The 13,627-nt window shown below is 36.4% G+C and overlaps 3 protein-coding genes and 1 non-coding gene across 4 annotated transcripts; 2 read left to right on the top strand and 2 right to left on the bottom strand.

The window, feature by feature from the left end:
* The first annotated feature begins 840 nt into the window (after positions 1-840).
* On the top strand, positions 841-1,382 carry LOC147867622 (diphthamide biosynthesis protein 3-like). Its single transcript, XM_087315402.1, has one exon. It carries the CDS (start codon positions 1,039-1,041, stop codon positions 1,279-1,281), a length of 243 nt encoding a protein of 80 aa, XP_087171528.1. The 5' UTR covers positions 841-1,038; the 3' UTR covers positions 1,282-1,382.
* Positions 1,383-5,027: 3,645 nt separating this feature from the next.
* LOC147867621 (U12 minor spliceosomal RNA) lies at positions 5,028-5,213 on the bottom strand. Its single transcript, XR_015529416.1, has one exon. It is a non-coding gene; the product is annotated as a U12 minor spliceosomal RNA (small nuclear RNA).
* A 2,079-nt stretch (positions 5,214-7,292) lies between these two features.
* Positions 7,293-8,243, bottom strand: LOC147867620 (uncharacterized). Its single transcript, XM_087339651.1, has one exon. The coding sequence runs from the start codon at positions 8,241-8,243 to the stop codon at positions 7,299-7,301; it is 945 nt and encodes a 314-aa protein (XP_087195777.1). The 3' UTR covers positions 7,293-7,298.
* A 1,244-nt stretch (positions 8,244-9,487) lies between these two features.
* LOC147867619 (uncharacterized) lies at positions 9,488-12,339 on the top strand. Its single transcript, XM_087339650.1, has 7 exons — positions 9,488-9,558; positions 9,677-10,075; positions 10,474-10,557; positions 10,640-10,867; positions 11,073-11,175; positions 11,650-11,879; positions 11,980-12,339. The coding sequence occupies exons 1-7, from the start codon at positions 9,488-9,490 to the stop codon at positions 12,206-12,208; spliced, it is 1,344 nt and encodes a 447-aa protein (XP_087195776.1). The 3' UTR covers positions 12,209-12,339.
* The last annotated feature ends 1,288 nt before the right edge of the window (positions 12,340-13,627 follow it).

Raw genomic sequence — 13,627 nt, 5'->3', positions numbered from 1 at the left:
TCTTCACAAACTTTGGAAGCCATTGAAACTTCAGAAAGCTCATTGGGTCTACATATACAACCTCCAGTCTTTTAGGTTTAGATTTCGGGAAGTCAAGTGGACTTGCCACATGGTTGACAAACCTTGATGATTGAGAGAACCCTATGTAAGCATGTCGTTGGTCCCAGGCATTTTGTCGAGTGGAAAAATCATCACGATCACAATCTTTTTATGATAGTCTTCAAATTGATGGGATCTTCGACAAGTATTTCTCTTGTAAAATTTGCATGCTTCTAAGCAACCAAAGTTTGTCAAGTTTGTTTGTTTTGTACCTCATTTTTAAGCATCCAACTGGTGATATATGTATATGTATGAATGGCTCGGGAAAAAACACGCAAGGGGAAGGTATTATAATTAGTGACACTCATCCGTAAGTAGTGCGAATGAATCGTCACAACTCGACACGATTAGCATAAACAGGTGCTTAATTATGAGTTGATTAAGCTTCTTAATTACATATATAATCTACGAGCATATCTTAATGACTTTGGCTCAAAAATTCTGAATTACTGTAAAACTACAATCTTAGTCCTCCTTCTCTTTTCCTGTTTAGGAAACCCTAATATCTTGCTTTCTCCTCAGGAGCGCAGGCTGTGGTGCAGGAGAAGGAGATCGAAGCTTCTTTTCTCGAGCCTTCGCCGCTGTGTCTATCTTCTGCACAAAATCTCGAGAAGAAGTAGCGGAAGGAAGAGCAATCAGCTCTTTCTACAGGCACAGAAACTAGAGTATAAACGACGAAACACAGCCGAAGAAAGACAAGCTTTTCTGTGTTATTCCTCCTCCCTTTCTCAACAGAATCATCCCACTCCACAAAGGTAAGAAGGCTTCTTTCTGCGCTCTCTTTGCTTGAGAAGAATATAAGGAAAGAACGAACAGGCGTGTCGGTTATCTTTCTCGTGGTATAGAAATTGTAGAAGGAAAATAGGAGAGAAAGTGGAAGGGAAGCGGGTTCGGAAGGAAACAGAAGGAAAGAGAACAAAGAAAGAGAAAGACAGAGAGATGTCGTACGACGATGTTGAGATAGAGGATATGGAGTGGAACGAAGAGCTGCAAGCATATACCTATCCTTGCCCTTGTGGAGATCTGTTCCAGATCACTCGGGAAGATTTGAAGATAGGAGAGGAGATCGCTCGCTGTCCAAGTTGCTCCCTTTACATTACTGTTATCTACAACTTGGAAGATTATCAAGACAAACCCCCCCCTCCAGTCTCTGCGATGACCACCATTACAGCAGCAACCTAAAGCTCATCATCATCACAAACTATGTTAGTTTTACTAGTGTATTGGTTTCTATGTTGTCTTTGTTGACCGAGATGTATTAAACCTACGGATTCTGTGTGTCATTGGGATATATTTTTTGTTTTGCATATGAAGAAGAAAGAAATTAACTTCTCCTAGAGTTCTTAACCATATTCGAATTAAGGGTTTGCATAAATAAAGGAAGTTTTCAAAGCTCTCTGGAGTTATTGAACATGGTCTAATTAAGAGTTTGCATATTTCATGTGATTCCTGAGTTCTTGAACATGGTATGTAGTTTGGAGTTTGCGTAAGTGGAAAAAAGGTTGTAACTTTCTCTGGAATTCTGGAACATAATTTAGTTTAGATTTTTCATCAATGGAAAAAATGTTGTTAACTTATTTTTCTGGAGTTCTTTAATACATTGTTTTCTTGTGTGAACGCTTCTCTACTACGATAGCTTCACTGCATGGAAACTGGGCAGCAGGAGGAATGTTTGAGATGTCCTCCCCTAAATTAATGTGCTGGTTTTACTTCATCTTCTATTTCATCAGATACATTACCATGTAGCTCCTCTGGAATCTGCATATCTAGAAAAAAGATGTAACTCCATCAGGAATTCTTTAATATGATATAATTAGAAATTTGCATAGTTGGAAAAATGCTTACAACTTCCTCTTAAAACGTAAACTGATAAAGAATAGTTGTGTAATTCTTGTACTTACTCTGGTTAGAAACCTGCGTACTTGGAAGTGGATTTGCAACGTTAGTAGCTTGTGAATGACACGCTTTCATTGTCCAGAAACCATACAAGTTCAGTATTCGAGGGTCCTTATTGCTAATAAGGCTTTTTTTTACATATCGTAAGTTACTATGTTGGATCATATTAATTACATTGAATTGTCATTCTTCTATCTGTCGACATGTTACATCTCACATCAGACATCAAATGGTTTCTTGTTATTTAAATATGTATGGCAGCACTGTTATATTTTCTTCTTTATATTGGGTTAAATGTAGGACTTCATGCTTCTTGTTGAGCCATATTTGTTTTGGCATTTCCAACCAAATTTTACACTTGGTGCATTTGCCTATGCAAATGATCTTCAAATTTGGGAGCTGTCTATTTTGCTAGTCTGCATGAAGTAGCTGTTGAATAATTAGTTGTCAAGATATAATTGTTATTCAAGTTTAGAATAGTTCTTGAATAATTTGATGTTTCAAGCTGTTGTCGTGATTAATTGCAGTGTTTTTTTATTCAAATGTTTTAGCAATTTATTTCCAAAAGAGCTAACCTATAGTGATATGCAAAGGTGATGACCAACTGACCATCATGCGGTTTGTTGAAGTGCAAAATTTCTTTTGCTGTCGTTACCTTCTGTTCATCCTCTACATTTTTGTTTCTGTGGGGAGTTGGGAAGTGACAGTTTCAAATGCTCCCAAGGGTCTAAACTCTGCTAGGAAAATGCAACCAATGCCAAACTATGTGACTATAGTGGTAATCTGAACACACGCTACCATAATTATAATAAGTTGTTGCAGTGATGTACCACAATATAATAAGTTCTATATGTAGGTCTCATACATTTTACTAAAACCAAGTATTCGCTTTGCTGAAGATTTGTAAATTCACAACATCTGGAGTGGTTTAATTGTCCTATATGTACATACATAGAGAGACAGACAGGTGTTTTTCGTTAACTCTGCCAAATTGAGGCTAATTTTTTTACCTGTGATATTGGGCACATCGGGATTTCTAATGTCTCTACAATCTTGCAATCGATAATATGGTTGTGTTTTCTCATTAACTTATCAAACGTTTTGCTGTGTCACTCGTCTGGGGTAATTGCTACTGTTTAATCGTATTTGAATTCAAGTCACGCCTATGTGTAACACTTAAGTGAATTTGCAGCAGTAAAATGGCTTCTATTAGGACTCAGTTAAAAATGTTTAATAGTAAGGCCCAAATAGGATTTGAAAATCAGGCTATAGTTAGTTATGGAGTTTTAATATGCAAATTGAAAATTGGTGGATCATGACTGAGATAGCATTGCCATAAAGCATCTCTAACTACATCTCAGGGGGTTGGGTTGTCATCAATCTTATGTCAAGCATCATTCATACTCAAATCATTTCTAGGAAACATTTTCTTTTTGTTCAGAATTATACTGGCGCACACTTTTTGCAATCCCATTTTAAAAGTGTATCTCCAATGTTGAATCTGATTTCATATTACGTTGTAGATCATTTGGTTTTTGATTTCCACCTGAAATTGATCCCATCGTAGTATGTATAGCATCTCAGTTTAGTAGTGTAGGGCTTAACATTAGGGCTCACTTAGTGGGGTGAGCATGACAGCCGTTTTTCGGAGTATGTTTTTGGTCCACCTGAATAACAGAATAATTCCTAATTGTGAACTTTCATCATGAATAAGACGAAATGAGGTTGAGGTTAGTGGAACCGCTAATGTCTCCTGCATCAATGTGTATTTGCACGACCAAAAACATTCATGCTTCTCCCACATATTCTGTTATATTTGCCATATCTGTTTTTTGTTGCGAGATCACACTAGCATTTTTAATTTTGTATATATGTGAATCTGACCCGAGAAAAGGAGAAGTATCTGTATGCATTACGAACACACAAGTTACGACAAAAACCTGTTCTCTTTTATCTCATGCATCTTCCTCTTTAGTTCAATCTTGTCGATTGCATTATAGCTTAGAAAAACCCTATGAAAGTATGACTTCTTCAATAATCTCATGATTATTGATTGCAGTGGAAAAGGATTCAAGTTCTAAAAAAGCATAAAGATTTGTTGTCGACCAAAAACATAATCAAATCCACAACAAGATTTATTCGGACTGCATCGCATACCCGATAGAGTGTGTGGTTGGTTACAAACAACCAATAGTCTGTTGTCACCGAGTAAGCAAACAATCAGAGCATTGAAATACACACATTTCAAGTGATTCAGTCAGTCGAAATTAAAATATCAAGAGACTGCTGTGAAGATCGAAGTCTGACATGACATGGAGGGAAGCAAAACTCGAGAACAGGTCGTATACAAAACCATAGCCAATTCGATGCATATAAATTGTAACGAGTATAAAAATAGTATTCAGTTCATAAATTTCCATCAAAACTGTTGCCAAGAGCGTGTTAAAGCTGAATAATTCCATCATGGTTATAGAAAGAAAGATATTGGGAGAGTGATTAAAAATATATACATAATATGTATGATATTCTTACATATAATATATATATGTATGTGGCAGGGATAACATACATACAAACATATGTACATACATAATTCCTGAGTCGAGTAGATCAACACACCCTACATGGTATATCATTATTCATATGATCTTCTTATATCTATCTATCTATCTATATCTATATACATACATACATACAGATAGATACTATATGTGTATATATATACGGTATGTGTTTTATGACAAAAGTGGAATCTGCAGGAAAAATTCAAGCAGATCTGTGAACAAAAAAAAATAAAAATGCAAACAAACAAACTATTCTGCAGATCAAGGAAGAAAACCTCACTGAAAACAAAAAACAAAACACAGACGGAGGAGACTTGAATGGAATGAAGGTCTATATGTATGTATAAAGAAGAATTACATACAAATCAAGGATGTAGCATTTCTACTACTACTAATCTCTGTTATTATTATTATCATATAGATTATGACCGATTGATTTGAATTTGATTTTGATTTGGATTTGATTGTGGGGAGGCCCGCTAAGGCGAGTTCTGCAGAAGTAAGCAGCGTCAGCGCACAGAGCCAGCCTCTTGACCCCTCCAAAAATACAGGGGGGAAGATGAGAGTGCGTGCAGAACACGCAGAATCATCATTCTCTGCTGCGCCCGGTGTCGCCCGGGCGCTTTGTTTTCCTTACTCATTAGTTTAAGGCAAGTTTTCCTGCTACCACTCTCCCTGCATTTTATACCCCTCCTTCCCCCCGACCTCTCTATGTGGGATATAAAACATATCATATCTCTTCTTCACCTCCATTTTATTACATAATTATATAAATAAAGCCTTCTTCTTCTTCTTCTTCTTCTTCTTCAGTCTACTCATTACATACATACATACACCCACACCCTTCCTTCATTTTGTATACTTCTTTTGTATTGTTTGTGCCTTGTATTTTGTATACTTCTATATATATATATATATTTATTTATTTATTTATTTATTTATTATTTTGTATATTTTTTGTATTTTGGATTTCGTAGTGTGTGTGTATTTTGTGTATTGCATTTTGTAATACTTAGTATTTTTGTATTTTGTAATATTTTTTATTTTTTGTATTTTGTAATACTTTGTATTTGTGTATTTTGTACTTTGCATTTTTGTGTATTTTGTGTTTTGCTGTTCGAAAATTTGTGATCAACATGAAGAGCATTTCCCCCCGTCTCTTTTATCTTGAAATTGCCTAACAATGTACACCAGATAGAATGTACCTGGACTAGAGTACATCGCCTATTTGATGGGGTTCACTTATTTTTCCCACTCTCTTGTGCCATTGATGCCTAACATTACGACTTTGTAAAGGCAAGGTGGTGTATACATGGCTAGTTTTGAGGGGCCAAGACGATGACCAACTCTAGTTAGGAAGAAAAATGGTACACCTTGGTTTTACTTATAATGCTCAACATAAAGAGTTGCATAATAATGTGTCATCTCAAAGTGTCCACAACTTTGGTGCACACCAAACGAGGCACCGCTCATTTTATCCAACAAGAGAGCGCTTGAAGGCTATGCCATTATGAGCTCATTTAGTTCATTAATGTCTTAACAATAACACTTGACCAATCATCATGATCATGTAACAAATAATTAGTTAGACACTTAGAGAATCGGGGAAGAATGAGTCAACAAGGAATTAGACAACAAAGCACGTTGTGTATGCGTGTGTTTTTGCTTATGAAAAGCAAATCCGATTCCAAAGCCCTTCGAATGGCCAACAGTTACGTAGAGGTAACATGTTATAATGCGGAAAAAAGTTGAAATGTACTCTAAAGTAAACCAAGGAGACAAGCCTCTTGGTAGCATGTTCGTCAAAATAATTTTGCTCGATTTAAAAGTTAAGAATCTATTATGGTTCAACACTCCGTGTTCTAAACCTAGGAATGAAGGCAAAACTGGCAATCACCAATGTTGCATGTTGTCGACCATTATCAGCCACCACCATCAAGTTAGGATAGGAGAGGCAGAGAAAAAGAAAGAAAGATATATTAACGTCTTCTAAGACAAAAATTGGCCCATGAGACAATTGGTTTACAATAAAAATGAGGTATTTACCCATTCATCGAAAGTAAAAATTAAAATAAAATAAAATTGAACATAAGCTAAAGAGTTATAGCAAAAAAAACATGTTCTATAAGGAAATGACTTTATACTAGGCCTAGTTTCATTTCTATCCAAGTCTCGAAAAAAGGAGCGAGAGGTCAAAGGGTTTCGATGTGGAGGTGGCCCGTGCTCCCAATGTAAAAGATACCGCAACCATAGCTGCTAGGCTGTGTGGCTCATGTTCCCTTATCTTCTTAATTGTTTCTACTCCACGTCGAGTTGCTTTGAAGCCCGACATCCGAGGGCGTTTGGTTGTTATTTGCATTTTTGCTTCCTCGAGAGAGAGGCCGAGTGGTGTAGGTGTGTCCACATTCATCGTCTCCCCTTGTTCCTGAAAAATTGGATTAGTTTCAAATTACAATCATAGTATGAACTATACATACCATATGTGCATTCGTGCCCGAGAACGTTTCAATCATTCGAGAATGGTAAACACCATCAAAGAATGGTAAATACCATACTTTTGGATAAATTATTTATTATAAGATAAATATTTTTTCAAGGTAAAAAAAATTAAGAAAATTGCAAAAAACACATACCTTCTTAATAACAATATGCTTTTTTCGTAAATTCTAGTAACAAATATCCAAAATGCCTAATCTTAAAAACAATTCCCAATGAGGTGTTACATCAAAAGGAACATTCCTAATCTTCAGTCAAGGTGATATCATCATCTTCAAAATCATCATCCTCATCTTGTGCATTATCATCAAAATAAGCCATCACATTGGTGAAGCTCTCATTTTCATCAACTTCTTGTGCTTCTTGTTCACTTTGCAACACCAATAATCGTTCTTCATCATTTTCTTTCTCAACCATGTCAATAGTAAACTCAATAGGATTGAAACCTCTTTCTTTAATCTCCTTAAGAATACGAAGATTTGTGCATAAGAAAACCAATTTCTGCACACGATTTGGACGCAATCTATTTCTCCTTTTAGTATGTATTAATGAAAATGTACTCCAATTCCTTTCACAAGACGATGCACTTGTACCTTGAGATAACACTCTAATTGCAAGTTTCATCAAATTGGGAGTGCTTGCTCCAAATGTTTCCCACCATTTGATTGGTGTGCTTAATCTATTAGCATCCTTTGCAAATGGAACTTGAAACAAATCTGATTCTTGTTTTCTATATGCATAAAACTCATCTAACAAAGCCTTTTGTAAAACTATATTACCACTAACATAAAGCATGATTGTTTTCATCCAGCCCATTTGTAGATGACGATCTATTTCTTGACCATTTGTTGCCCATAATGGATGCAAGACATATCCCGTTGCATGCAATGGAGATTCCAACATTGTTAGTCTATGTATGCAACACTCTTTTATCTCATCAAGCTTGATAGGATCAATTTTTGTCATATTGTTTATATCCATCAACATTTGTTGTTTAAATTGATAAATAAATCCCATTGTAGCACCTTCCCTATCAGTCAAATGAAGAAGCTTTAAAATTGGTTTGCACGCCGTCACAATCATCTTTACATCTGCCCAAAAGTTAGCATCCAATACAATTGAAACAATCTCCTCTGCTTTCTTTGTTTTAGCACCATTCCAACTGCACCATTGTTCACTAACCACCATATACTTTATCATCCAACAAATTTGATAACACAATAAAACTATAAGAAAACCTAGTCGTAGAAGGTTTAAGCAAGTCTTTCCCACTAAACTTGCGAAACATGGCCAAAGCATATTGTTTTCTAATTATGAAACCACTAATCTTCATAACTGATTGCAAAATGGCATCAATCCAAGTGCATTTGGCAATATCCTCCAACAACAAATCAACACAATGGCAAGTGCATCTTGTGTAATTTATAGATGGGATTTCATTAGTACAACCATTCTCAATCTCAAGTTGGTGAGATGATATCCTAAGTTGTCCAATGGGTACCCTTAGTGCATTTGTCAAGAATGTATCTAGATATTTTGGTCGTGTAATAAAACCTAGCGTAGAGAAGTGCATGAAGTGTTCCTTATAGTACAACATTTTAAATGGGAGTGGCTCTCGTGGGGTGATCCATTTATATTGTGTATAAATTTGCCATATTTCTTGGCGTATTACTTTATTACGGTCCTCATGAGAGATTAAAGTTCGATCAGTCCCATGGTTGTACTTAAGGGGAGGTAGGTTATTAATGTCTATGCCATTTGCAAGTAACCAAAGCACTCCAATGCTATACCAAGAGCTACTCTCTTTGGACTCATATAGGGATTGGGATGCCTCAAAAGCTTGATGGGATATCCTATCTTGTGGTTGGCTATGTATCTTATGAATAAAAACTACCAATTGGAAGAGTGCTTCTACTAACATTGGGGGCAGACTAAACTCTATTTTAATAATGTCATGCAATATTGTCGATTTGCTTCGGAGTTGATGTGATAACATCATCACCAAAGGTCTCTCTAATTGCGTCCACATGAAGGAAGATAGACTTGGAGCCCATACTACTGATGCATACATGAGTGAAGGGGTCACTAATGAGTCGAAGAGCCATCCCTTAGTCCGTCCGTGGCTCTTGAAAGTATGCCTGGTGGCATTGTCTCTCTAAGAGAGAGCCTCTTAAGTCAGAGGTGTGGCGAGAAGGGGAGGAATAAAAACGTAGCAACAAACTTGGCGTGGTAACAGAGCAAAATTTTAATATAGTACCTACCATTCATGGAGATAATGGGAAATCAATACCACTAGGCGAGCAAGGCTTCATATGCCTCGGGGTATAATATGGTCATATCCTATGGTCTGCTTTGGGCGATTCTTGTTGCCCCTATTTTTTTAGAATAGATTGGTGGGCATGGGCCACTCCACTTTGTGGTGATCATGACTCATGGTCACCCCACTAACAAATGTTGGGAGATGGAGGGGGTATGTTTGGGAATTTGGTGAAAATGGAGAGGGGTATTTTGGGGAATACCCTTAATCAGGATTCATGAAGTGTTATACATATCATGTATGTATGTATGTATGTATCATATAAAGATTTATAACAAATATTTTATATGCTGTTGTTGTTAAGAAGAAAGAAAGAAAGAAAGAAAGCAGAAGAAGAAGAAGAAGAAGAAGAAGAAGAAGAAGAAGAAGAAGAAAGAGCCAAAGCACCAAGAAGCTCCCCACCAAAAGGCAACAGACAGATTTTGGTTGCAAAGGGAGAGAGAATGAAGAAGCTACAATGGCTCTCGGACTTGACGCAGATGCCAGTGAAGCTTATGGGACTGATGACCCTCCTCTCCCTAGGGTTCCTCTTTGTGTTGCTTTCGTACTCCTCCACAGGCCTGGAGAAGGACCATGAACCGAAATATCTATATTGGGGAGATCACATTGATTGTCCCGGAAAGCATTGTGAATCCTGTGCTGGATTAGGCCATCAGGAATCCAGCCTCAGATGTGCTCTTGAAGAAGCTATGGTCCTCGGAAGGTATTCCTGTTTCTATTCTTCAGATGTTTCTCCAATTTCTTATCTTTTTGTTTTCTTTCTTGTTGTCTACTTCTGTTCTTATCCGTTTAGTTTAGTTTAGTTTTTTCTTTTTATCTCTTTTTGAATTTTTTTGTTATCTTTTTGGACATTGTGGTCTATAGTTTGACTGTATAAACGTGTGCCCTTGTGGAAATTGTGGCCTTTGGAAGCCATTTCTGTTTCTATTTTCTTTTTCTTGTATTCTTTACCTTTCATATTATGCATGTTTTTTAAGTAGATTTTCTGGACATGCTCTGTTTGCACACTATGGTTTATTCCTCTTTCATTTTTGTATTATATTTTTACACGGACTATAATACACAAGCAAGATACTCATACATTTATTCAATCACAAACAGGACCTTTGTAATGCCATCTCAGATGTGTCTCAACCAACAACATAATGACAAAGGCTTGCTTCATAAGTCTGGAAAGTTTGAGGGGTATGGTACCCTATTGAAGTGGCTTCTTTTAAAACTTCTGCAACAAGAAATTGGTTAAACTTGTTTGGATTCCAACATACAGATGGGGAATCACAGCCTGCTCAATGGAATCGTTGTATGATTTGGGCATGATATCGCAAACGATTAGCGTGATTCTGGATGATTCTATTGTGTGGAAAAGAGCAGTATCCAGTGCTCATCATTCAAACTCATACAGAAATGTGAAAAACGTGAGTCGATTAGAGCTGATGAAGAATTCCCACTACAAAAGAGCTGCTGTAATCAATAGGACAGCTAACCCACTGGCTTGGTTAGTCATAACCTTGGCCTTAAGATATGATTATAATAACTATGACTGCTTCAAATCAAAAGTTTTCATCACATGTTTCCAGTAACAATGCCTTGTTTCAAAAGATTTTCGCATATGATTCTTATCACTATGCATTATTCAGTTCAAAGGAAAAAATAACTGAATTTGTTGATTGTTTTTAGGTTATTTTGTTATGGCTTTACAGGTTTATGGAATGTAATGATAGGAGGAATCATTCAGCTGTACTTCTTCCATATTCCTTTCTGCCTACAATGGCATCTAAACCCTTGAGGCTGGCTGCTGAGAAGGTAACAAAAGGAAGGCTTTTCATTTGCAATATGATAACATAGGTGTGACATCACACATAAGAATCCCTATATGAGAAGCAAGTAAAGCTGACAAGATTCTTACGTATTTGAACATAGTTTGTAGTTGCTATAGAGAATCAAACCGTGGATTAGAAAACTAGTGAACAAGTAAACAATCCGAATTCTGAGCACTAGCGATAGATTCTTTGTATGTTATGAAGAATATATTCATCGTATTGGCTTATTAAAACCCAAATGCTATAAAAATTGTCATAGCATTTGATGGTTCTCGTCCATTTGGGAAATGGCTTGAAACTTGTAGAAGGAATGCTGATGATTGGACTATTCTCTGAAGAAGCATTTCAATACATTCACATTGATTAATCCAACTAACCCTTGTTGATTACATTTCATGTCTTGGTCTATGTAAAAAATATATGGATATAAACATCTAATTCTTTGAATATCAACCAGATTATTGAGATGCTAGGGGATTATGATGCCATTCACGTAAGGAGGGGGGATGTATTGAAATTAAGAAAAGATCGGTTTGGTGTAAAGAGAACAGTGTTTCCTCACTTGGATCGTGATACACAAGCAAATGCCATAATGCAGCGGGTGGCTAACTGGATCCCTGAGGGCCGAACTCTTTTTATTGCTTCCAATGAAAGAAAACAAGGTTTTTTTGATGCTCTTGGATCCAAGTGAGTGTGAAAATAGATTCTCTCAACTTCTATTACAAACCATTATTCCTCATTTTGTGCTAATGGTAAATAATGAATAATTGTCGTTTCTCTCTGTCAGGTACAAAGTGGTATTCATCTCACATTTTCAGAGTATTTTAGAACCTGTAGTGCAAAACAACTATCAGTTGTTCATGGTGGAACGTCTTGTTCTTTTTGGTGCCAAAAACTATGTGAAGACATTTAAAGAATTTCCTTGGGACCTGAGCTTGACCGATGACAAAAAGAAAAAGTTAAAGGCATGGGAGATCCCTGTATACACTTTTGATGAATCATCACCTCCTTCATAAGTAACTTTATGAGCATGCCAACTTTGCTTGTTACCATTCATGGACATATAGATTGTGCAAAATTCATTGTAAAGCTCACGTGTATTGTATTTGTATATGGGGGCTTGTTTCAATCATATTGTCATTAGAATTCTCTTATTTCTATAAGTGGGAGTTTGAGAGGGATGACACCCATATAACATTTGTGGATGGAAGTTAAGTATTGCGGATAAATCGCTGTTATGTATAATGAACATACCAAATACGTTCCCAGGGTAGTTGAAGGGCTAGTCATTGTAGGAGACCCTCAGATTACCAAAAGAAAAAAGTATGCCAAATTATCTTATGGTGTTACTGAGGTTCTTTCATTTCATGTAAAAATGGTGGGAAGCAGATAAAAGATTAATGCTTGAATATCATATTTACTGTTCTGTATGCATGCGAATAGCTGTGTAAAACTGCTATTGGTAACACCAGAATGCTAAATTTTGTACAAGCTTCTTACAATATTTATGAACACCATCTTTTGAGAATAAGCATTCACTCCTAACAATAAAATGGCTTAAACATTACCTTGCTTCTTCCATCCAAACATTACCCCCATTACGATTGAATCTTGAATCAAGGCACCGAAGGAGTATATTTTGCATCTAAAGACATCAACAATGTGACATAATAGTTGACTACAAGACCTTCATAAGCTTTCCTCATATAACATCAACAAGATACTAAAAATGACTTGTGGAAGGTGGAGAACATTTGAGGGTTTAACTTGGGTTCTCTCGACATTGTGATTTTGTGGTAGGATGTAAACCACCCAAGCTCAATACTTCAAAGATAAGTAGGTAAATCAATGCGCAATGGATATGATAAACCTTGGCGTCATGTTAATAACTTGATGGCTTTCTCTTAATGTATTCCTAAATTTTTTAAGCTCATGATTAAACTTTTGTTGCTGCTTTGAGCTTGAGATTCATTTAATTAATAGAACCTCGTGGTATCGATAGAATGTTCTCTATGTCATGTTTGAGGAAGAGAAAGATCCATATAAACTAGCAAATCAACAAAAATAGGAGTAACCATATTCTTTATAATATGTTTGTATGTGAGAGAACTTTCTGTGTAGCATTAATTTAGTAGATACAACTAAGTGTACAAGAAAGCCTTCTTGAAAAGTGGAAAAGAAATGGGAGGAAGTTTAAAGGGGTAGTGAAGCTGGAACGCAACTTAGTCAAGAGAAGGTCATATACTCATCAATGATAAGGCCATCGAATAGGGAGGATTCTTGGTCAATTAAACGACATAATGAAAGATACAAATTGGTGATTCGGGCCCATCCAAGAAGAATGGGAGAGATGATGGGACGACTCTTACAAAAATGTACCAACGCCGCGAGAAAGTTCAATCTCAAGTGTAGGACTTTCAATGGAAGTCCACGTA

Source organism: Azolla caroliniana, unplaced genomic scaffold (genome assembly GCF_043228905.1).
Source record: "Azolla caroliniana isolate FFs.n. ecotype wild unplaced genomic scaffold, voAzoCaro1.0.p SCAF_2, whole genome shotgun sequence".
Taxonomy (NCBI): domain Eukaryota; kingdom Viridiplantae; phylum Streptophyta; class Polypodiopsida; order Salviniales; family Salviniaceae; genus Azolla; species Azolla caroliniana.
The sequence above is the reverse complement of the archived record's forward strand: the minus strand, read 5'-3'. Positions and strand labels throughout refer to the sequence as shown.